The sequence below is a fragment of the Sebastes umbrosus genome, chromosome 12 (genome assembly GCF_015220745.1).
Source record: "Sebastes umbrosus isolate fSebUmb1 chromosome 12, fSebUmb1.pri, whole genome shotgun sequence".
Taxonomy (NCBI): domain Eukaryota; kingdom Metazoa; phylum Chordata; class Actinopteri; order Perciformes; family Sebastidae; genus Sebastes; species Sebastes umbrosus.
Window position 1 is genome coordinate 17,030,350 of NC_051280.1, and position 23,624 is coordinate 17,053,973.

At 43.6% G+C, this 23,624-nt stretch overlaps 1 protein-coding gene across 11 annotated transcripts in view; it reads left to right on the top strand.

Annotated features, from left to right (window-relative positions):
• LOC119498206 (zinc finger protein 521-like) overlaps positions 1-23,624 on the top strand; it is a 102,807-nt gene that overhangs the window by 68,370 nt on the left and 10,813 nt on the right. For all 11 annotated transcript variants that reach the window (XM_037786819.1, XM_037786822.1, XM_037786820.1 and 8 more), the window contains 2 exons: positions 13,181-13,312; positions 21,164-21,279. In XM_037786819.1, the coding sequence (XP_037642747.1) occupies positions 13,181-13,312; positions 21,164-21,279 (248 nt within the window). The remainder of the gene's footprint in view (positions 1-13,180; positions 13,313-21,163; positions 21,280-23,624) is intronic.

Genomic DNA, 23,624 nt, shown 5'->3' on the forward strand with positions numbered 1-23,624 from the left:
CATGACAAATGTCAAACACAGTCCGTTAGGAGAGTGTTTTTTCCTTTTGGTAACCAAGAGCTTGCCAAGTCGAATGTGCGCTGGGACAAGACGGCTGCGGAAGCATCACATTGGAGCACCAGCATCAGATATTTCTGTGAAAGTAACAGAAATGTTTGAAGGTGTTGTCACAAGCTCACAGGTTCCTGCTGTTTGTATGCACCTGAGGGAAATGGCGCCTTCTCACCCCGTTTGTCTCCACCCTCCCTTTTGTTGTTTTTAAACTTATTTCTCTGTTTAGTTGTTATCACTTTTATTGTGGTTAAGAATCTCAGCATGGCTGTGTTTTTTTTTTTTTTATGGTTTTTGACAGAGGGGGTCGGTGTTGTAGTCAGAGTTAAAATTAGAGGAGTTGCTTTTCTGTGTGACTTGGAGACATGTCATCTTCTGGAAGCGGTGGGGAGTCTGTCAGTCACAGCCATGGTGTGTTTTAATCATCTCTGTCCCACTTGGAGGAGCGCTGACGGTTAGAGTGAGGGTTCCCTCCCCTGGACAATACCAGTACGCTCGAATCTCATACACTCTGATGTCAGACGTAGCAACCAGTTAAGAAATATGAGACGTTTTCTTCCTCAAGTTAATCCTGCAAATTCAATGGGGGAATCAAGCGATGTCTGGTGAATTTGAAGACGTACCACAAGTGTGTTTGAAGGTTTTTGTGATCCTTCAAAAGATGTGACAGCTGGAAGGAGATTGGCAACAAAATAGCGGGAGTTTGTCACTATAATAAGAGAATGAAGCTGATAGAATAATCAAAACCCACGACATCTTAGAAGCTTAATGAGCGAGGGCTCCCCCCAAGCGAGCAATAATAATAGCGTTTTGTAATTCTATAGCCCTTTTGATAATACTCCAAGGAATTTTAAATAGACATTTCTTTGTAAAGCAAAGTAGGTTAGACTGCAAATCATATTTTTCCATAATGTAGCAACGATGGAAGTTTGTCTCTTTACAGTACGCTGCTGCGAGAGACTGTACACCTATTTAGACATTAAAAGATAAATTACAAATATATGCAAACATTGTGAGATGTAACTCTTAATCATAATATCCTTTTTAATTGCAGCTGGAGTGAGATTTTCATTTAATGTGCACCAGAGTGACGCACGCCACTAAATTGAGCTTTAAACAGAAGTACTTAGCAAAATATTCCTGCAAGCCCCCGAGCAATTAGTCCAGCTGCCTGCCTTTGTCCACCTACCCATTGTGTTCTTTGTACAAACCATTCTCTTATACCTCCACTTACTCCATCCTCTGAGACGCCATTGGAAATCCAGGGCTCTGAGTTGAACCCACAGTTGGTTTAAGTGTAATGAAATGTGTGTCATGTCTCTGGCTCTCTCCCTCTGGCTCCCCCTCACCCCTGGCCCCCTGAAAGCACTGCCTTTGACAGGAAGGCCTCAGTGGCTTCTTCTGCAGTGATCTTTAGCCCCTTCAGGTCCCATTGACTATTTCAGGACGTTCCTGCGATTTGAGGGTGGACTCAACCATTCACGCATGCTTCAGAGCATCGACTGCGGAAGGAAAAAATAGACAGATAGATGGAGCGGAAGCCTCGGACAGCTAAACCAGCCCTAAGGGAAATCCGACCCTGATGCCTAGTGGTCACATTTAAAAAAAAACTAAAAAAAAACAGCCTCTACACTGATTGTATTTATTAGTTTTACAATATGCTTATTGAAACGCCAAGTTGCCAGTGCAAATTATACACGCTATGTGCTTTTTTTCACTCTGCGGTTTACACAGTTTTTCTGTTCTGTGTGTTCTGTCTTATATTGCACACATAATAGAAACTATGGCAACAGAAATCAGGTGCGGTTTCTGCAAAAAAAAGGACCCAAGCTGAGCCATTCCAGACGCTGCGCATTTAAATTTGAACATATATTGACTCAGTTCCCAGTATCTGTTTATTTATCATACATTCAATCTTTATGCAGATGAGGGCGAACAGATCATGCATGGAACACTTACCTTGCCTGTGTGTATGTTTTATGAGGCTGCGTTTTACCTGAAGCTTTTGTGCGACCGTGTGCGTGTTTGTTCCCATGTGTACTATCCGTGCGTGGACGTGTGTCTGTGCATGGATATCGCAGCTTGGAGAGAGTGTGCATGTCCACTATATTAGACGGAGCGCGCGAGGGGCGCCTCAGCATGTGTGTGCTGCTGTCTGTTCGGAGCTCTCGACGCCAGCAGGGAGCGCCATTCCAATTTACCCATCAGCCGCGGAGGTAGGGGGTAAAAGCGCGGGGCATCGCTGTCGGAGATTTCACATTCGAGGGACGAGATTACCAGTCAGGAGACCCCTGTGTGGAGGTGATGAGGGAGGGAGACTGCAGGGGCGCAGTGTGGGGTGGTTGGGACTGTTGGGGGACGAGGGAGTGGTGAGAGGAGGGGGGAGGGCAGCACGACTCGACGCCACCCTGGAGTCCGTGGGCTCTCTGTTTTCTGGGGAGCGTAGCTGCCAAGCTGCACATCTGTTTGACACCAGGCGCTGTGGTATGGCAGTCAGGGGCTGTCTGTCCTGATTCACATCTCTTCTTAGCTCTCGAGTTTGTTCTAAGGATCTAAACAACTCCGTCTCTTTAGAGATCCTTGCAGAACTGTGTGTTGTTTAGGTTTTTTAGAGAAAGAAAACCAAAAGATTCTAACTTTCATAACAGCAAATTATTTATCCTTTTGCCTGCTTTTCATTCTACCTGCATGCACAGGAAAGATTACAAACGCTAGAACACAATCATGGCATTGTAAAACCATCTTGAATAGTTACCTCAGTCCCAGGCTGCTGTCGGCCGTGCTCACTCAGCCTGTGTTTGAGTGCCGGCCAAGTCAGCCATGGCTGCTCCAGAGGCCCCGAAGCCTGTTGGGGAGACGGGACATTCCAAACAGCATAACTCATTCTTTACACCCTCTCTGCTGCCATTAGTTAATTATATGCAGGTGTTTTCCTTTCTCAGGTTTTTTTTTTTTTTTGCTGTAGATCTAATAAAAATGTAACCATAAGTACATAAAGCCAAATAGACAGAGAAAAAAGGAAGGGGGAAACAGTGTGGAGGAAGTGGCTGAATGTGCTGTGTGAAGCAAATTATTGCCCCCATGTAGATTCATCAGTTCTCCCTGCTGGATTAAGGAAGGGCCTTTCTAATGAAGTTCGCCCCGTCAAAATGAAGGGACTAATTCTGATTTAGCTGAGGTAATGAACTTCCCCTCTCCTAGTGAGAGCAGCACCATGGGGCGAGGAGAGAGGGGTGGCTGTGTAGGGGCGGGGGGGCAAAGGAGAGTGGCAGCGAGAGAGAGAGAGAGAGAGAGAGAGAGAGAGGCAAGACGAAGGCGAGACAGGAGAGAGACATGGAGCGAGGACAGAAAGATAGAAGGGAGAGAGGAAGCTAGGTGGAGAGTGAGGGAAAAAAATTATGCAAAACGCCTGTCTCGTATTTGCTGAGATGTATTAAATTTCCAGCGCGGGTGCCTGTGTTATATAAAATTATGCTAATGTCTCGTGGCCCGCTGCGAATGGCGGCTTGCTGGTCCTGAGCATGCGTGGCTGGCCGCTACACGGAGCGCACTCAGTGGGACTCAGCTTTTCTATTAAGGAAAACCTCTAGACACCTGATGATGAATTCTCTCTCACCAAATGTTCCCCCTTTTTTTGTGTCGAAAATATGAGCGCTTTTCTAAATGACTTTGGAGAGCCCGGCGTGGCACTCGGCGGCCTGCGTCGAGCAGGGGGGAAGGGGGTATGGAGGGGGGAGGGGGTCCCTCTGCAGCAGGCTAAGGGAGTCAATTAAGGCAAGCACTGATAATTATAAGCCGGCAGAACGCAGGGGCTGGCTAATTGTACACTGTTCCATGCCGTGAGCCCAGCCAAGGGGCCTCTCTGCAACGCTTTCTTTCCCTGCTCCTTTGTGTGGACCACAGACCCCATAGAGCCACATACCTCAGCCTGACAATGCCACAGTGAGGCTAGCGAAAAAAGCCGGGCATGTGCCCGTAATTAACTTTTTACATCCAGGCCACTCACTCTTTTGAGACCTGAAAGAGATTCTGGTCAGATTCACACCTCGTTTCTTCTCTCTTCTTCGCCCGCCGGAAAGTTTTTCTTTGCCCATTTTACTGTTTCTTTGCTTGTTTGTAATTTTTTTTTTCTCCTCTTTGCACAGCAACTTTCATTGAGCACAAGAGTCTCGGAAAGTCGTAGCCACTTGACCTTTATTTCCTTCTAACAAGAAAAAAATCCAACAATTTAGAATAGGCATGTAAAGAGTAAATTAGAGCATTTCAGCGCAGAGTGGTGTTTGTGTGGCTGCAGGGGGTCCGGCGCTCCCATGCAATCCATCTCAGCAGCCTGCACTGTTTGTCCCCAACGGACCTCCATACCTGCCTGCAGCTGCAGCGCCTACACATCATTCGTTAACAAGTATTCGGCTCTTGCCTTTGTTGTTGTGGATTTCTCCCTTCTCTCTTTTTTTTTCTTCTTTTCTTCTGCCTCTGTGACCTACACACTGTTCATTTGACCGAGTTTTAGCCATTGTGGGTTTCAGCTGTAAGAATAGCTGGTAATGTGGTCCAGGAGAAACACAAAATGGTATCCTTCAAAGCGTACTACAGTAGCGCCAAGTCCTGCTGAAACACCAGCTTCATCTCGTTTTACCGGCTGCAGGGTGGTGCATAACATTCAAATCTAAAAATACATATATGCACAAAATCTGAAAACTTTTGTTCTTTTATAAGGCCCCCCAAAATTTCATACGGTTGACATATCTTGCGTACGGCTAAATGTGGGTTTTTCTCACTCTTTTACTACAGGATTTGAGTCCTACTGTGTTCATTTACTTGTTCTAGAATTAAATAAATATGCTTGTAGAATGACAAATGACAACATATAATCTGTGTTATGTTTCTGAATGAGATGTAACAGTAATATGAAAGATAAAATCTAATTTCCTCTTTGATATTATGCCACTGTTTGCTGCCATAACCCAGCTGAGTCATAAAAGCTTGTAAACGCCTAATGTAAGCGATGCATAAAGAAACACAAATACTCCGTATATAAATGGCACATGCATTCAATGTATCTGGACATTTATACATCCGGCCCCCTGGTATAAAATGATTTAATATGATAATAATAATAATGCAGCTTAAAGACATGCCTTTTTTATGTCTCTAATATTAATGCTTCAACAATAACGTTTGGCTTTAGTTTCTTTATTTGCTGCTACAGAGTGAAAACTACAGAGTATCGCTAAACACATGCACAGGGGCTCTTGGCAAATAACTCGAGTGGAAATGTCTTCTCAGTGCATTTCTGTTAGGGAGAAGAAGTGTCCTTATGTTTTCGTCCCCCATGTTTTGTGAACTCCAAAAGGTGTTCTAGTCTGCTAAACCTTTTGTAACATCCACTCAAGCGTTGCGCATGTTTATCTCGACACAAAAACCTGTCAGTTTGGTGTTTTCTACCTCTGGCCCGGTAGCCAGGGGAGCTGTGAGGCGGCTAATGTAGGCGCAGAGTGGCTGATCCTAGCAGGAGCCTAGCCCTGCTCTGATTAGCACCTCCAACGAGCTGCCATGCATCAGAGCTGACATTCTCCCAGAGACATGTTCCCCCAGAATCCTTTGCTCTCGCTGTGCGAGGGCGTCGCCACCACTGACATGTCGCAGCCAACACCTCACCCCTCCTTCTCCCTCTGGAGGTTGGAAAACAGCATCAGGCGCGCACCGAACTTGGGACCCTAACACGAGGGCTTCGGTACATCGCTTAGCTCATCTTTCACTTTTCTCTGTGCAGACACAGAATGTGTCTTTTACATGCCCACTTCCCTACAGGCAAACTGGAGTCAAGCCTCTCCTTTCATGCTGCGGTAGTTTTCCAATCTCTTTGATTTTATTAGCTAGCACTCGACCACATTTCCATCACTGTTCGTGTAATGCATTAACTCTTTGATAGAATGGGGTGAGTTTTCAAGGTGCTATGATTAAATCTTGTACTTTAATTTTGACATTTTTGCACTCGATTCACTCTGTCCTTCTCAAACTGTGCAGACAGGAAATAGATATTAGTAATGTTCCCCCCAGGCGCCAGTTCTCCAATCAGCTTTGGTCCAGGGGGAGTCCATCCCTTTGCGCTCCCACCTACCACCTTCCTACCCCCCATCTGCAGCATTCTCCAGGCCTTAATGGGCCTTGTAGTACTTCTGAAATGAGTTTGTTCCTTATGAGCAGTGCTTCTACCTCAAGAGAGCGCACCACACGGAGGTGGAGTCAATTTGTATTCACCCATAATTCCCTGGGCCTTAATCACTCTGATTTTCCCCCCATTATCTGTTAATGGATAGTTCCCGCGGAGAGAAGAGAGAAGTAAACCCACCTACTGTTTACAGGCCTGAAGCTGTCTACTCTGCTACCATCCGCAATCCCGCAGTGGGTTGTATATACAGCAGTGAGTCCGCTGAAAACCAAATCTTCTTGGTTTATTAACATGCAACTCCAACATCAGGCTGAATATTGTGAAACAGATGGTAGAACGGAAAGCAAACTCTTGCTAAAGGTGAAATTCCTCATAAACAAGATCGCTCCAAGCAGGTATTTCTGCCTTTATGGCAAGGTTTGGCAGTTTAGAAACTTTGTATTGACCTATCAGTTAGCTATGGTAGTTCTGGCTCCAGCTTTTCCAAAAACAACCCATTTCTGCCTGCTAAATATTCTCAATTTGTTCTCCCACTTGTTTACTCATTACTTTCAGCGAAGAAGTGCCTTGATTGATGTCCTTAATATCATTTGTTAGAGTGTGCTGCTTTGGCGACACAAGCAGCATGGGTCCCTCTAAGAGTGAGCTTCAGAGAACCGTTCGCTATGCCCCAGAGAGGAGAGTAAATCTAAGTATCAGATTTTTCTCTTCCAAAGCCAAATGCTGAAAGTGATCCTGAATTCCCCTCCAATTGAAACAGCTCCTCGGCAGAATTGTTTAAATAGAGTAAGGGGCAGTGGTGGTGGAGGTGGGGGGGGAGTGGTGGTGTTGGAATGGAATAAGCTGAGGGAGAGTTTTTAATTAAGCAATGCCCTGCGTTATACTTAACTACACACTGATATCAGAAAGTTAGACTGTCTTTAGTTACTTTAGTTTCAGTCTTTTACTCACTGTCAGCTGATGGCAAACCAAGACGTCTCTATCAAATTCACACACACCTTTACCGCCGCCCTAAACGTACAGAATTCAATATGCTGCAGCGGTGTCGTCGTTACATAAAGAGTTCACTAAACTATGCAAGCCCCAGTGTCCCAAACAACCTTCAACAGCACATGAACTTCAGCCCGGATAAAAAAGTAAACAGCGCAGAGAAATAAAGACCATTCTTTTTGAGAGTAGTTTTTCCCTCTCTCCCGCTCCCTCTCCTGTCCTCCACGTGGGAGAGATATTAGGCGTTTGTGTTTTAAGGAGCTGTGAAATACATAAACCATGAGCCACAGGAACGCGAGGCCCTGTGGATATGCAGATGGGCTTACTTTGCTGGTGTCAGGGATGCTTAGAGGGAGCAGGCACAGGAGCAGTTCTCATCTAAAGGATTTTCTTAGGAGTGCAGAGGGACAGGGTGGTGGCAGCGGAGAACACTCGGGAGACTCGGAAAACAGAGAGTCGGAGGAGGGAGAGGGAGACGGAGATGAGGATAGAGAGAGAGCTGACAGTCCCCCGTGGCCCTGTAACTATATCCAGAGTCTGCTCAGTGCATAGAGAGGGGTGGTGGTGGTGGTGGTGGGAGGAGGGCCACGCAGGGCCATGCTGATTGGGCAGCCCTGGAGAAGGGCTGGGGGAGCGACAGGAAGTGACCTCAGCCCAATGAGGCAGCTATAGGGGCGATCGAGCTGACTTCCTCCCTTGGCTCTCACTAAGAAACAGGCTGCCAGCTTGATTCAACCCCTGTTACACTGCTGAATACAAGCCCAGCACTACACAGGCTGCATTACAGGGACTAACTGAGCACAGTTTACTCATAACAGACTCACAGTCAATCCTCTATTGCTCTCTCTAACGTCTTTTCTCTTTCCATCTGTCTAGATCTATATATTTCGTAGCACTCCTTCAGTTTAGGGTTGTATATTAACATATAAAGAATGTAGTTGAACTATGTACTGACTAGAATTTAACACTAGCACTTTAGTCGCCAGGAGTAGCGCCGATTAACGTTGGTCCTCTCCTCTGACTCTCCTCCGGCAGCCGAATTGACTCATTTGCATAATGACCGTATACGCATAGAGACACTGAATGGGACATAGAAACTAATTTGCTCGCCAATATTCATTCACATGCATTTCTAATCACACTAAGGTTTGTAGTACCCTAAAGAGCCTGGTGGTCCTATAGTGTTAAACACATATGGGCGATAATTCAATATGATAATTTATCTTCTTTCAATGGAGTCGTATCGTGATGAAATCATATATCAAGATATCATGATACACAATTACGTCATCTAAATTTATAATAACAAGGACATACTAATTCAAATTTCTCAGAAAATCTGATCAAACTCAGTTAAATGAAACTATTGTCCTAATATGATTACTCTCTATTTGTGTGCATGCATGTAAACATAGTCAGTGTGTAGCTGGAAATATTTTGTTAATTCTTTTCTCTATAATTTGATAATTTTTATGTTCATTTTGCACTGAAGTTCTTCATTAAATGAGAAAATTCTCATTAATTTGTCAAGTATTTAATTCACACAGGAGTATACAAAAATAGGCTTTACCATGTGACTATTTCATATACGTAGACTATAGAGTGCTGCAGGAATTAGTCCTAAAACTCACAAATGAGTTAGCATTTTAGCACTTCCGGTTCCCTCGTCTGGAAGTCAATGAGTTTTTGTTAGATGCCTAAAATAATGTCTGTGGGTAACACAAGCTTAAGAGATTTTAACGTTTTGTTCTCTGAAACAAAATAAATAAAATGATAGTAAAAATAAAAAAGGTGGTTGCTAACAAGTGGCGAAATGAGACTACTAAACGTCATCACGCCGACTTTACAGCCTCGTTGTGTATACTCACATTCATGCGATCATGGTGTAGTTCATTAATAGCCTAACTTTAGCTTTTTACTTCTGGCGATTGCATTCACACTTCAAAAAATCATAAAGTGGTGTTCATTTGTGAAGATTATCTTGCTGAACAAAACATGTAAAGATCATAAACGTGGGTTTGTCACAGAGCTTATTTACCTGCATTAATCCAAAACCCAATCCCATTTGCTTTTTGTCGAGGGAACCAGGGCGATGCTAACTTCCTGGTTGGCCTACAAAAATACGTCATCCCTGCAGCACTCTTTTTGTTTATTGATTTACCAGAAAACATGCTATATTGTAATATTAGTCATTATCGAGATGTGAAATTACCTATATGGAGATAGAAGAATTTTCCATGTTGCCCAGCCCTAATATCACTCTAGTCATCTTGTCTAATATATATATTCCAAAGTATAATATACTGTAGCTCATTGCTCGTGCCGTAGACCTCCATTGTTGTCCAAAAGCTATTAGAACACATCAATGAGCCACACCTGTGCATAAGGCGACATGTTCCTACATTACGATGAATACTGTAGTTTATTTTGAGTCAATCCCGAATACACATACAATACTGCATGCACACCAAATGTGTATCAATCCACAAAAAACAGTTCCCAGCAAATGCCCGATTTACTGTTTCAGTCATGTTTGGTAAAAACCACAATGTCCAGCTGTTTTAGGGGAATTATGGAGCCTTTCTTCAGTAGGAATGAATGAGCCACAGTCAGGGTAGGGAAGTAGAGACGGGCTAACACATAGTTGACTTTAATCCGTTAATGCTATTTGTTGGCAATAAGAAAAATATAGAATAACACCAGCCTTATTCTTCAAATTGTATATACACGCTGTATGAAAAATGTCTTTGCCATTTTCCCTTGATGCACCTGCTCACAGACATAAACACACACATGCACGCACACAAGGTCAGTCAGGCAGGTGCAGAGTTATCTGCATAATGAAGCAGGCCAGGTCTCCAAAGGGACAGCGTTGTGCACCGGGGTCAAATGAGGGCTGCGCATATGGCAGAAGAAGAGTTCTATGAACCTGGCAGCAAGCTTGACCTCATAGTGTACACACCCTCACACAGATAGGCAAACTGAATGGTGATCAAAGAGGGCAGTGATCCTCCTGCACGGCTGCGTGGATGCACTCGTGCCACCCTCCTCCCCCTCTTCTGCTGATGCCTGCTGCTCCACTCAGACGCACATGTAGACTACAGAGTATCTCATCTGTCAAATGCATGATTGCAGAACACATCATCAACTCAGTCCCTTTCAAACTACTATGAGCTGCTTTGATCAGCTTTTATCTTTTTACTAGACAGTCAGGAGGGAACGTAGTCTGTCAGCGCTCTGTATGGTTTGTTTTCATGCTGTAGACACCACCTATGCCATATGTTTATGTTATTGAGAAAAGATTGTAAAAGGACATGTGGTAATATATGTTACAGGAGAAAGTTCAATATGTATTCACTGTTTCTTTTGGCACTGCAGGAGATGTTTCCGTTCCCCTCTCCTCCTGGAAATATCAGGGGTCAGTGGGTTGCAGTTGTCACTATTAGTCAGAATCAATATGTGCAGACACTGAGGCTTAGTCCGCACGTACAGGGGTATTTTTGTAAACATTGTTTTTCCACACAAGCACGGTTTTAAAAAAAATCTCCGTTCAGACGAAAACACAAAAACACAATTGAAGTACTGTCAAAGAAAATGGGCCACGCACACCAGTGACGCGGTCTGTGTCGTGGGAGTTTTGCATTGGATAAGTAGCATTGACCTCCGTAGCGCATTCTGACACATCTGTTCCTCAATATAGTGGAAGAGTAACTGTACATTTATGTGTAAACGTGTAAAAAGTCCTGTTATTTGGCCACGTCCGCCGTTCACGGATGTGTTTATGTCGCCGTTGCACGACATGTCGCCTCATTAGTGACACCTCACAAAAGAGAAAACGGCAAACACTCTGATGTTACAAGCCAAAAACCTTTTACCTGCAACAGTGGGCAACCTCCGGGTCTGAAGAGTGAAGCCAATGCAGAAGTGCCTTAAACCTGCATTCTTTCTAACAGCCAGCAGGGGGAGACTCCTCTGGTTGCAAAAAGAAGTCTGATTTTATAGAAGTCTATGAGAAAATGACCCTACTTCTCACTTGATTTATTACCTCAGTAAACATTGTAAACATGAGTTTATGGTCTCAATTACTAGTTTCAAGTCTTCTTCAATACAGCATGATGTTCATTTAGTAAATTATGGTCCCATTTAGAGTCAAGTAGACCATAAAGCAAGGTATGCTTAGGACGTGGCTACTTTGTGATTGACAGGTCGCTACCACGGCGTTGTCCGGTCTAGGAGTTGTCCGTGTTTTCATCTTACAACTTTCACAGTGTGTTTTCAGTCCATGAAAGTTAATTGTTACTTTTTTGGTCACCTGAAAATGTCTTATTCAGCATCGGTTGTACTTAACTCCACCCTCTCGCGTCACTTCTGGTTGCAAAAAACCAAGACGGCGACGACCAAAATGCCAAACTCGAGGCTTCAAAACGGCGGTCCATAAACCAACGTCATGGTGACTACGTCCACTTCTTATACAGTCTGTGGTCTACACGTCATCACTGACAACGGAGTTTATGAAAATGTTCACCCTGGCCAGAGTTTTACAAAAGCTCCATTTTCAGAAACCTAAAACGCCGTTTAGGTGTGGATGAAAGGCCAGAATGCATAGAAAAAGCTTTGTTTACAAAAATACTTGTGTACGTCTGGACAAGGCCTGAGATACTACCTTTTTTTATACACCCCCGTACCAGGTGTGCTTTTAGTGGAAAAATAGGAAAATAGAAAGTTGATGGCGAGAATTACAAAGCAGTTACCCTACATACAAACCTAACGCTAAACAAAAGGTTAGTTTCAGGGGAGCTTTTAGTGCTCTATAGACAAATGAATCTAAAAAAAAGGAAATTTGCTGGTGAACAAAATTTACAAAGCAGGAAGTGCCTTGCCCATTGCAGGTTACTGTTTTATTGTACTGTTATTCAGCAGACATGTTTTGCCAGATCTGCCTGAAGCACTTTCGATTAACCCTCTACTCGGATCCTCCAGGGCTCGAGCCGGGCACAGCTGGTTAGGTGGATGTGTATTCTGGTACCCAGGGCCTAAGCGGTGGGCACTGGGCTGTAGAGACCTGGGGATAAACCCTCGATGAGTCCCCGGTGTATCCACCCCACCCCCTCGCAGAAGCTGGCCTAATGTCAGCGTTGGCAGGAGTTTGATGGAGCACTAGTCCGGCCCCATGGCAGAGTGTATAGGCCTTTTATTGACGCGCTGGAGATGGGCAGCTCTCTGGAAGCCTGAGTCAGCAGATTGTCGTGCTGCAAATGAGTGTGCAGGTTCACAGTCTGAACGACGTTTATTGTGGCCTCGGCCGAGGCGGTGTAATGTTTAGATGGACGTGTCGGGAATTCTAATGCCAAGCAGATAAACTGGGAATCTGTCGTGCTCTCGAAATAACTGTCGTATCACTGTATTAAAAATGTTGACGTGTAAAGGAGAGTTGTTTTGGCAGCCTTGACAGTCAGTGTATGTGCACCGGAGATGTGATGAGATGATTTGGTGACATAAAAAGAAGGTTTCGGAAGCAATTTTGTAATATTCTTTTTGTCCTTGCATTAATAGTAATAACACTCATGGCACATCTGAAATGAGACTATTTAACTGTTCTTTCTCTATTATTTATTTTCGATTCAGTTTTAATTTGCAGCCGCTAAAAATAAATTATTTTGCATGTAAGTTAATCAAAAAAGATGACGCTCACCATGTTCAAAGTGCAGGGCCTCGTCTGAGCGATTAGAACCCCGGCTGGTCATCTAATTTATGCCTGATGGGAGCAGATCACACTTTATATTATTTCCTGTCTCATGAAAAATCACAGGCGGGGGGTCTTTGCCACAAATTTGTTGAATTTGAATTTCATGTGAAAGAAGAAAAGGAAAAGAAAGAAAGAAGGCAGAGTGAGACCAATGCCATTCAGGCTTTGCTTATTTTCCTTCTTATGATTTTCTGTGTGTTTTTGTTGTTTCTTCTCTGCAGAGGAAGGATTGAACCATGAATGCAAGCTCTGTAGTCAGTCGTTCGACTCACCGGCGAAGCTTCAATGCCACCTGATTGAGCACAGCTTTGAGGGCATGGGAGGAACCTTCAAGTGTCCGGTCTGCTTTACAGGTATGTGTTGTGCGTGTGTTTGTGTGCACTGACACTGATAGAAAGATAAAAAAAGTTGTGTTTCATGTGCATGTTCAGAGACATTTACATTCTTAAAATGCAAAGCTTTGCATATCCGTGTTTTTTTTTTTGTTTTTTTTAGTGTGAAAAGGCAAATGGGTTCTAAATGAGTTGCGAAAGGTCAAGCAAGCAGGTCGGCTAAAGCTGAGAACAGTTTGCTGCATGTGGCTTTTTTATTTAGTCAATTTGCCTCCAAATCAAGGCCAAAGAAGTGTCATGAGGTGAGGGGGGGGGGGAGAACGAGAGAGCAGGGGGGGGGAGACAGTGTGAGCTGAGGGGAGATGGGGGGATGGAGGAGTGGGGAAAGAAAAGGAGATGTGCTAATTGTGGATGGCAGTGGTGCTGATAGCTGTAATGATCTCATCTGTCTCTGTGCGTGGAGGTGGAAGGACCGGACTCCTCCTGAGAGGATAGCGCCCTCCTTCAGTGTCAACAGGGTTAACTATCTCTATAATGAAATCTGCAAAGTCGTTAACTTCAGCTCTTCACTCTTTCTCCCTTCTCAGCTCTTTACTCTTCCTCGCACTTTTTGGGTCCTCAGCTCATTTCCCTCTTTTGCGCTTCCTGCACCCCCTCCCCCTCCTCCTCCTCCTTATCCACCCGTCGCCCAAAAAGTCTCATTTGTCTCTCCTCCACTTGTTACATCAATTAACATCATTAGCTCATACTTTGCTCAAATATCTTTTTTTCTTACCTCTTCATCCACCTCGCTACTCCGCTCCTTATTCATTTTCCTCATCTCTCTATCCTCCACTCCCCTCCTGCGACTCTACTCTACTCCTCTCATTGCTGTTTTGGCCTTATCTCTCTTTTAGCAGAAGCCTATTGATATATCCCCACCCCGAACCCTCCTCCACCCCTCACAGGGGTCTGGGCATTTAATATACAGAGCATGCCTCCTTCATCTGAGCCTTCATTTTCCACCGCCGGCTTTGACAGACAGGTCCCCCCTCTCCCTCCGCATCCATATCGATCACGGCGCATGAGAGAGAGGGATGCTGGGAGGGGAGAGGGGAGGAGGGAGAGACAGAGTACACCCTCAGGACGGCGGTCGCAGAGCAGACAGACAGATGGGCGAAGGCCTATGGTGGTAGGGACGGCAGGCTGTGGAGAGTATGTATGGACTGAAAAGGCCTCCCTCTGTTGGGGATGCAGGGGACACGCAGACTGAAGTCAGAGCACTCGGAGGAAAAGGAGGATATGAGAGTTTGGCTGACAGCTGTCCTTGAATATATTTCTTCAAGTTGAGCCTGGCATAAAGTAGAGAAATACACTTTTACATCCTAACATACACTAACTTACAGTATGTCGTTAGTATTGCTGTCCTCGACCAAAGAAATTCTTAGTCGACTAACACTCGTATGATGGCTATATTTTCATTACATGTTCAATTTCACAGATGTTACTTTTAAGACATATCCAGTTGTGCAGCAGCAGTATTCAGATCTTTTACTAAACTAAACGAAGCAATAAAACAAAGTTGAAACATTCTATAACAAGTCCGTCATTCAAACTTTTACACCCACTTGTCTCCTACAAATTACTTTATTTGCTATTTTGCAAAAGCAAATACATTTTGAAGGAAATGTAAACATAAATGATACTGAACGCTTCAGGAAAATGTTCACTGACACAGTATTTCATTTATTTTCCTACAATATCTGCCATTGAAGCATGATGCACTTCTCGTGGTTATGTTTAGGCATTCACAGAAAGATTCTGGTCTCTAGATGTTTAAAAGTGCGGAAGACAGGACATGTTTATTTTATTCCACGTTTATCCAAAACCACGATCTTTAATTAACCTTAACCTTCTTGGTTTAGTTGCGTAACCCTAACCACACATGGGACACACAGGATGTGAACCACTAGTTTTCCTTAAAAAGTTACTGACAAAACAAATTAGTAGTATATACATATCATTTCTAGGAGACAGAGTTGGAGTACAAGTATATACAGGAAGTATTTCCAGCAAAATGTGTACAAGTATAAAAATATTAAGGCTGCAACTAGCGATCATTTTCATTGTCGATTAATCTGTTGATTATTTTCTCAATTAATCGATTACTTGTTTGGTCTATAAAATGTCAGAAAATGGTGAAAAATGTCGATCAGTGTTTCCCAAAGCCAAAGATGACGTCCTCAAATGTCTTGTTTTGTCCACAACTCAAAGATATTCAGTTTACTGTCATAGAGGAGTAAAGAAACCAGAAAATATTCACATTTAAGAAGCTGGAATCAGTGAATTTTCACTTTTTTTTTGTAAAATTTACTCAACTCGATTAATCTATTATCAAAATAGTTGTCGATTCATTTAATAGTTCACAACTAATCGATTAATCGTTGCAGCTCTAAAAAAATATACAAATAAAACTACTCTTTACACTGAATTACTCACCATATATATATATATATATATATATATACTGTACTGTATTGTTATGCATTAACACATAAGCAGCGCTTTTATGTTGTAGCTTGTTCAAAGTTTAGTTAATTTTATGTACTTTATATACTGTTTGGTAGTTTAATCCATAACAATGCATCATATTCTACTTTGGATGTTTAATCCTACCAGTAATTGTAGGGGAGAAAAAAAGTACAATATTTCTCTCTGAAATGTAGCAGGGTAGAGGTCTAAAGTATGAAATACAAGTTGTAAATACTACTGTAATAATTTAGTTTTTTATAATTCACTATGCGGTTTCAGTTTTGTTTAGTCCGTGTAGAGCTACGGCGATTAATCGATTAGTTGTTCAGTGTTAAATTAATCGCGAACTATGTTGATAATTGATTAATCAGTTTGAGTCATTTTTTTAAGAAAAAAAAGTCTAAATTCTCTGATTCCAGCTTCTTAAATGTGAATATGTTCTGGTTTCTTTACTCCTCTATGACAGTAAACTGAATATCTTTGAGTTGTGGACAAAACAAGACATTTGAGGACATCATCTTGGGCTTTCAGAAACCCGGATAGACATTTCTCACCATTTTCTGACATCATATAGACCAAACAACTAATCAATTAATAGAGAAAATAATTCACAGAATGATCGACAATGGAAATAATCGCTTTAGTTGCAGCCCTAATCCAGTGTGGATGAGATATTGTTGATGGATCATTGCATGCACTATTCCAAAAAGTTTTTTTACAGATTAAAAGGATGCCTATTACGGACGTAATGAGTCTGAACATAAAAGCAAAACTTTGATCCAACTAGGTGGTGCCAGTAATAGTGGTTGGGTCATTGAGCTCTCTCGATTTACAAGGTTACTCTTTGTTCAAAAGATCATCCCCACTCGATGCCCGTGTTTTAGTTTGATCTACCCCCCCGTGACCCAAAAACTCGGTGGGAGGCAGGGAGTGATTGTCATACTTTGACTTACCTGATTATCCTCAATCTGCACCGAAGGGAACGGAGAGAGGACAAACCATTCCACGAAACAGACCAGAGGAAAGAGCGCGGAAAAGTAAGTCGTAGACGGCAGATGAGGGGGAGACAAAATAGAGGAGAAAAGGAGACAAAACTTGGAGGAAGCTGAGGAGGTTGCAACTGGCAAGTTTGGATGTGAGATGAAAGGGGGGAAGAGAAGGAGGAAAAGAGAACTGTGTAGGGGAGGGAGGGTAAATGGAGAGAGGTCCATAAGCCCCTGGATGATGAGAGGGAGGCTGACTCTCCCAGGACAGATTTGACAGGTTTCAGAAGTGGGGGAGCCTGCAGCTAGAAGTGTCTGCCTGCACCCTTAGGAGCGGTAGTGAGGGCTGGTGTGGAAATTGTGATTGGGAATATGTGCTTAAGACAAACAAAACAGAAGAAAGTGTGCCTGATGAAAGTCGTACGTGTGTGTATGTGTGTGTGTGCGCTTTTCTTACTTATGTCACAGCGTGAAGTACAAACTTGAAAAACTACAGGATGCAAATCCGCAAGAGTCTGACAAATACAGTAGTTTAATTGGCTTTTTGTTTAGTTGCTGCCCACGTTCTGCTGGCGCGTGATGTTAGAATTATGACATCTTACATCCAGAAAAAAACATAGGCTTAGCTTTAACTCAAAATTAGTAGTTATCAGCTTATAGCTGCGAATCAACTCACACAGCCGACTTGTTTGTGTTGCCTCAGAACACTTGGATCAGCCTCGGCGTTGTGAACTCTTGGATTAAGCAGAAACGAACACATGTAGGCTAGACGAATAAATAAATGAAAAGGAGAAAGGGGGGGGGGGGGCGGATAAACTTATTTTTTTTTCCCTCCCTGCACAAACAGCTTAGTATTGGTGCAGTGCAGCCTGCAGAGAGCACCACCCTGCCAAAATAAAGATGAGCTGGGGCCTGTAGTAAAGGAGACGTCTGCCATGGGCGGCCCCTGAGATCTAATCAGAGGGCTTAATATCCCCCACAGCGAGGAGACCTTGGCCCCTCAGCCCCCTCAGCCCTGACACCCCTGACGCCCAACCCGGCTCAGCGCTCTGCTCAGCTCCGCTCTGCTCTGGCTCCACGGCCAACAAACTCCACAAAGTTCTCTCTCTCCCTCCCTTATTCTCTCTCGTTCTCAGCAGGGAGAGACACAATGGCCAGCCACTGATCCTGTTTGGATGTGGTTTTGGATTATTTCTTTCCCCATTTCTCTGTGTCCTCATTTTAACCCTCTTGGAAGACTGTGTCTCCTTGCAATGGGCACATTTCATATGTGACTCATGCTGCCAAATACCAATACAATGTCCCCTCATTGCCCGTTTCAGCTTATCCCTTTATTACATGTTGCATGCTAATTTGATGACAAAGAGTCTTCATTTTTAACTGTAATTAAATGGCTACCACAGTTTATATTAGCAAACACTGCACTTTCCATTAGTAATCATGAATATAACTCAAGCCTGCCAAAATGTCAAAACTGAACTATATGAATTAGCAACAAAGTTGGTGCGCTTCCATTTACATCTTTGCCTTTTAAATGTCAAAAGTCCATTTAGTATTTATTGTTACAGGAGACGTCTAAGTGCCATTAGTGCATTTTAGGCACTTTAAATCAGCTGTCATTATCCACTTGCATAAGAATGAGCGCAGAGCTATAAACTGATAAATGCATAGCTGATTAAATGTGTCTCTTACTGGAACTGGACCAGATCTGCACATAAGCAGCGAGCATCAGCTAACTTGACATCTCAGTTGTGTTTGGCCCTATTGTACAGTATTTGAAGGCCCCCCAAGTCTCGAATCCATTTTTATTTTTGCTGTATTGACTTTTTCCTCCGCTAGCCAAAGACATAATGAAGGCTTCCTGCAGCTGCCGTGACCTGCTTCTGTACAGTATATGCAGACAAAACGCAGCTGAAGAAAAAAGCAATTGTTTATCAGCGCGTTTTGTCTTTCAGAGCATGTATTCCCCACAAAGAAAATTGTCACCGTTTTTGGAGCGTAACAGAGGCACAAATGGGGATGATAGCAGAGGCCTTAACCTTGAGCGGCGCTGTTTTGTAGCAGACTGTAACAACCAGCCATCTATCTGCAATTATGTTTGTCTTCATATTGTTGTGGTCATTAGTTTCAGAAATGGACCATGGAGTTGTTGTTTGTTCATTAGCGGAGGTTTGTTCATTTCCTGGTTAACACGCTGCCATGTTCCAGAGACAGCTGTCACCCAGGCATTAGCAGTCTGAAAGCACCGCCGCAGTGTGTCTGCTTTGAATCTAAACTTTTTATTTCCCAGGTCAGGAGTGTGACATTCAATGAAGCCCGAGTGCGTCTCAAGCGTACGCAGCTCAATAATTAATAACCGCTCTCCCAGGTGAGCTCAAATTGGGACACGTTAATGTTGCAGAGCCCCGCCACAGGGCTGCGGCGACCCCAAAGCCATCTCCGACAGACACCTCACCTTTTGTGGCTGTGCTTTTTCTTTTTCCTCCTCCCTCTCCTTGTGGCCCCCACGGTGCATGCATTAGAAGAAAAGTTATTTTGAGCTGTAAGAAATTCAAATGAAGCCCCCACATGCTAACTTTTCCAGAGCATCCAGACCTTTGAGATTAGACAGCCATCCTTAAAGCACAAGGGTCTGGGATAACAAACGGCATGTTTGAAGTGCTCCTTGGAGAATGCAGACACACTCCCACACACACACACTGACACACACACACACTTGCAAGACACTCTCAAGACGCACACAATTGCCTCCCCCTTAGCTTTTCCAGTGTGGACTTTGGCTTAATTAAAGCAAAAATGTATGGTATATGTTTTAAGTGCCAGTGAGTTGTGTGTTTATATGATGGCGAATGTAGTCTTTGAGTCTGCATGAATAAGTAGCGCAACACCATGAATATTTATATTGTCAATATAATTAGCGACGTAGACTAATGGAGGCCATGTTTTGCACTTGAAGCCATGCCAGTTTTTTTGTGGTTGTTTATTTTCTGGCTTGTTGTCCCCACAGCAGAGCTAAATAAAGAGCATCATTATTCCCAAAACATTATGCATTCACTAGCTCTAGTGCCGTGAATGTGACCACTCTAGCTTCACTGTTAACATCTAAATTGTTCTCTGTTTTTTTTTTTCAATTATATAGCTCATAACAATGTTTTTTTTTCTATTGTTGATAGCGCATTCATTTGTTTGTAATTAAGTAATTTTCCCTGCCATTTGACATAGTCTGTCTTCAATTTTTATTCAGGCAGATGCAATTAGGATGTTGCCTTTGTTCCCTTAATGCAGGCAACGAGGCTCTACTCTAATTTACCACAGTCAACAACAGGAGCTGCAAAGAGTAGGGGCATCTCACAGTGCAGCCCTTTCTCCTAAAACTTACATTCCCATAAAACTAAACTGCATTCTCAATTACGTTGGAGGGAAAGTATTTTGTTGCGGATTACACGCTGAAGGCCGCAGAGCAGGTGATGTAGTATATCGAGCGACCTTTAATGAAAGTTATGTAGAATAATAACGTTATTGGTCTCATAACAAGTACAACAAGCGATAAAGTCCACTAAGGGAGGCTGGGAGGGGTGGTGTATGGGTCAAACCAACACTGGAGTTTCCAAGTCAACGTTCAATTACGTCGTCATTTTAAGCCTTACCATGTTGTTTTTTACGAAGCCTAACCTGGTGGTTTTGTTGCCTAACCCGAACTAAGTAGTTTTGTTGCGTTTTTGTTTTGTTTTGTTTCACTTTACAACGTTAATCATGTGATTAAAACTGTTTAAAGAGGACCTATTATGCATTTGTGTTTTTTCCCTTTCCTTTGGTGCATGTAAAAGGTCTGCAAAGTTACAAGGCCTAAAGTACACACCAAAGGGAGTTACTCTCCTCCACAGAAACACTGCCCCTGAACTGCCTGAAACGTTTTGCTTGAAGTTCTGCCTTTTCTTCTGTAACGTGGTGATGTCACCAAGTAACACATTTGCATATTACCTGCCTAGTGGCTAGTTTGACACGCCCTCAAACAAAGCTAGTTGGGGCGGGTTCGGTTGACCAATCACAACAGAGTGGGCCAGCTGACCAATCAGAGCAGACTGGGCTTTTTGGGAGGGCAAGGGCAGGAGGTCAAACAGAGTGTTTCAGCACAGCCGGTATGAAAAAAGTAAGGCGTTTTTTTGAACATTAAAGCACGTAAACATGTTCTAGTAGAAACCCAAAATACTTTCCCTCAACACGTAACTGAGAATGCAGTTTAGTTTTATGGGAATGTGATTTTGTAGGACAGGGTTGTACAGTGAAACTTTTTGTCCAACACTAGTAAAGTCTTCCACTAACGGTCATAAATGTCTTCTCCTCTGTCCCCGTGTCTCCTCTCCTTGTATGTGAGCAGTATTCGTCCAGGCCAACAAGCTCCAGCAGCACATCTTCTCTGCACACGGCCAGGAGGATAAGATCTACGACTGCTCGCAGTGCCCACAGAAGTTCTTCTTCCAGACAGAGTTACAGGTGAGCCTCGGGGCTGGCGCAGCAAAAAGGGCCACCAGCAGAAGCTGCGACCGCTAATCACACATGACAGCTTAACAAACACTAAACACCGCTCGCCGCTCTCCGGCTATCCCCTCCATCCCGGCTGGGACGAGAGACTCAGAAGGCATTATTTCAGTCCGTTTCCAGAACTCATTTGTGATGTGCAGATATGATTTGATTTGCTTATTAGACCAGCAGAGCACTAAAATATCTGGAATTAGAGGATTAGTGGAATGCTCGTTTTTGAAGAGGTAATTACATACAGTGCCGAGGCAAAAACAGAGTTGAGTCAATATGCCTGCATCTCCCCTCCTAATCACAGAGGAGGCCTCATGGCTAAATATGAGCTTTGTCCTCTGGGAGACCGTATCTGCCCTTCAACAAAGTTAGCTGTTGGACTTATGAACTCGCAACGTTAGAGAGATAATCCATTTTCTAGCAATCTTTTTCTCCGGTCCTTGGAGAACCTGAAAAAATGAAACAGACCTTATTATATTATTTCACTGTGGTGGTGTTTTCAAGCAGCTTTGTTTTGTTTGGGGGATTATCTACCATACACATGGCACACTTCTCATATCCAGAATCTTTTTCTATTACCTTTTTGAAACTGAATCATTAAAATATGAGTTGTCTTTTACAATCGCGTTCAAATCCAATCAGTGAAATTAGTCTCAATTCGCCTTAAAGCGGGGAGAGAAAACCAAAAGCTCCTGACCACATCATAAAAAGTGTCTGAAACTTGGATTAGCAGCGCTATGTATTAGCAGGTAGCCAGAGGAAGCATCCAGGGCTTGGCCGCCCATTGATCGGCAACGATTTTCATATTGAGATTCAGGTTGTAAACACAGAGACGCGTGTCTGCCAGGAGGAAGGTGAATGTGATCATTATCTGCTGGTCATTTGAGCACCGCAACCATGAATAAAACAAGTCCTGATCCACCTCCATGCAACTCCACCAACGGAGAAGGTTATTTAACAAGCCTCGTGCTCCACCAAACTGCCAACATGGAGTCTTTTCATTCATGCCAAGGCCTCCTTATTTATCACATTTTCCTCTCTGATTGGTGTGAGTGTTCTCTATATAGCGAGGGTTGTTGCAGGTATCTGTAAACAATCTCAAATAACCTAGGGATGTTTTCCTACTCTTTTTTTTTTTTTTGTTTGACATTTTTGGGAATGAAGTGATCTCCACCTCCCGGAGGTGTTGTTTCATGCATGATTATATTGTTTTACACTCACTGTGTGAAAAGACAAGAGTAGAACATGAAAGACCTATGGCACTCTGTTGTGAAACGGGGGGTTATGAAAGGAGAGCAGGAATGAGCTTGGGGGATAAGACGATCATTACGCTCAACCTGTGCCACGCTCTAAAAGCAGTCCCATGTGAGTGCATGCTCACACTCTCTCAAACACATATGTGGCTCATATAGATGCGTGCATACGTGCTGTTTCATACAGCAAAATACACAACGTCAGTTTATTTATACTGTGACCAACTTTCTTCTTTCCTTCTTCATCTTAAAGATGCAACTCCTGAACTTGGTTGGATGTTAGATTTTTCGCTGTCTATAGTTAAAGCCTTCAACAAACAGTGCAGGTTGGAGTCTTGTGTTTAGTTGTTGTTTGTTTGCGGTTGCCATTTCCCATGCATCACACTTCAAAATGTCTCACTGACACGGGGCAGTCGTTTGTCAGTCTGTCTGAAGTGGAGCTGTCTTCCAGCAGCGAGAGAAGTGGAGGCTCTCTCTCTTTGCCAGGTCTTGAGTTTGGAGTTTCTCCCTATTTCTCCCTGACACTCTGGCCCACTCACAGGCTGCCTGGGCTCCTCATCTCTCACAGTAGTCGGAGGGGTCAAAGGGCTAGTGCAAGCTGGGAGAAGGAGCGGCGAGAGGGAGAGCTGCCACGGCAGGTAAAGGGAAGCAGGAACGATATTTTATTAATTTGCTGCTGAGATCCTGAAACAGACCAAAGGCTGTGACAGGTATCCAGCGCACCGCTCCACATCCTCCCCCACCCGCCTCCCCCCGTGAACTCTACCCTGCGAGGGGCTAGCCAATTTTCGCCAGCCTGTCGAGATGGATGATGGGAGAGCATCCGTCTAATCAGCCCTCCCAGGACCCCCCGCCCAGCCGCCCCCCTCAGACTGGCCAGATTGACTGACTCCTGGGCCTGTGTGCCCCAGAATCCAGATTCCAAAGGAGAATAATCTCTCTTGCTCTCCCTCTCTCTCTCTCTCTTTCTCCCTCTTTCCTCTTTCTTTCACAGACAAAAAAAATAAGCACTGAGATGCATAGACCACCATTCCCCTCGAAACTCTCCAGAGG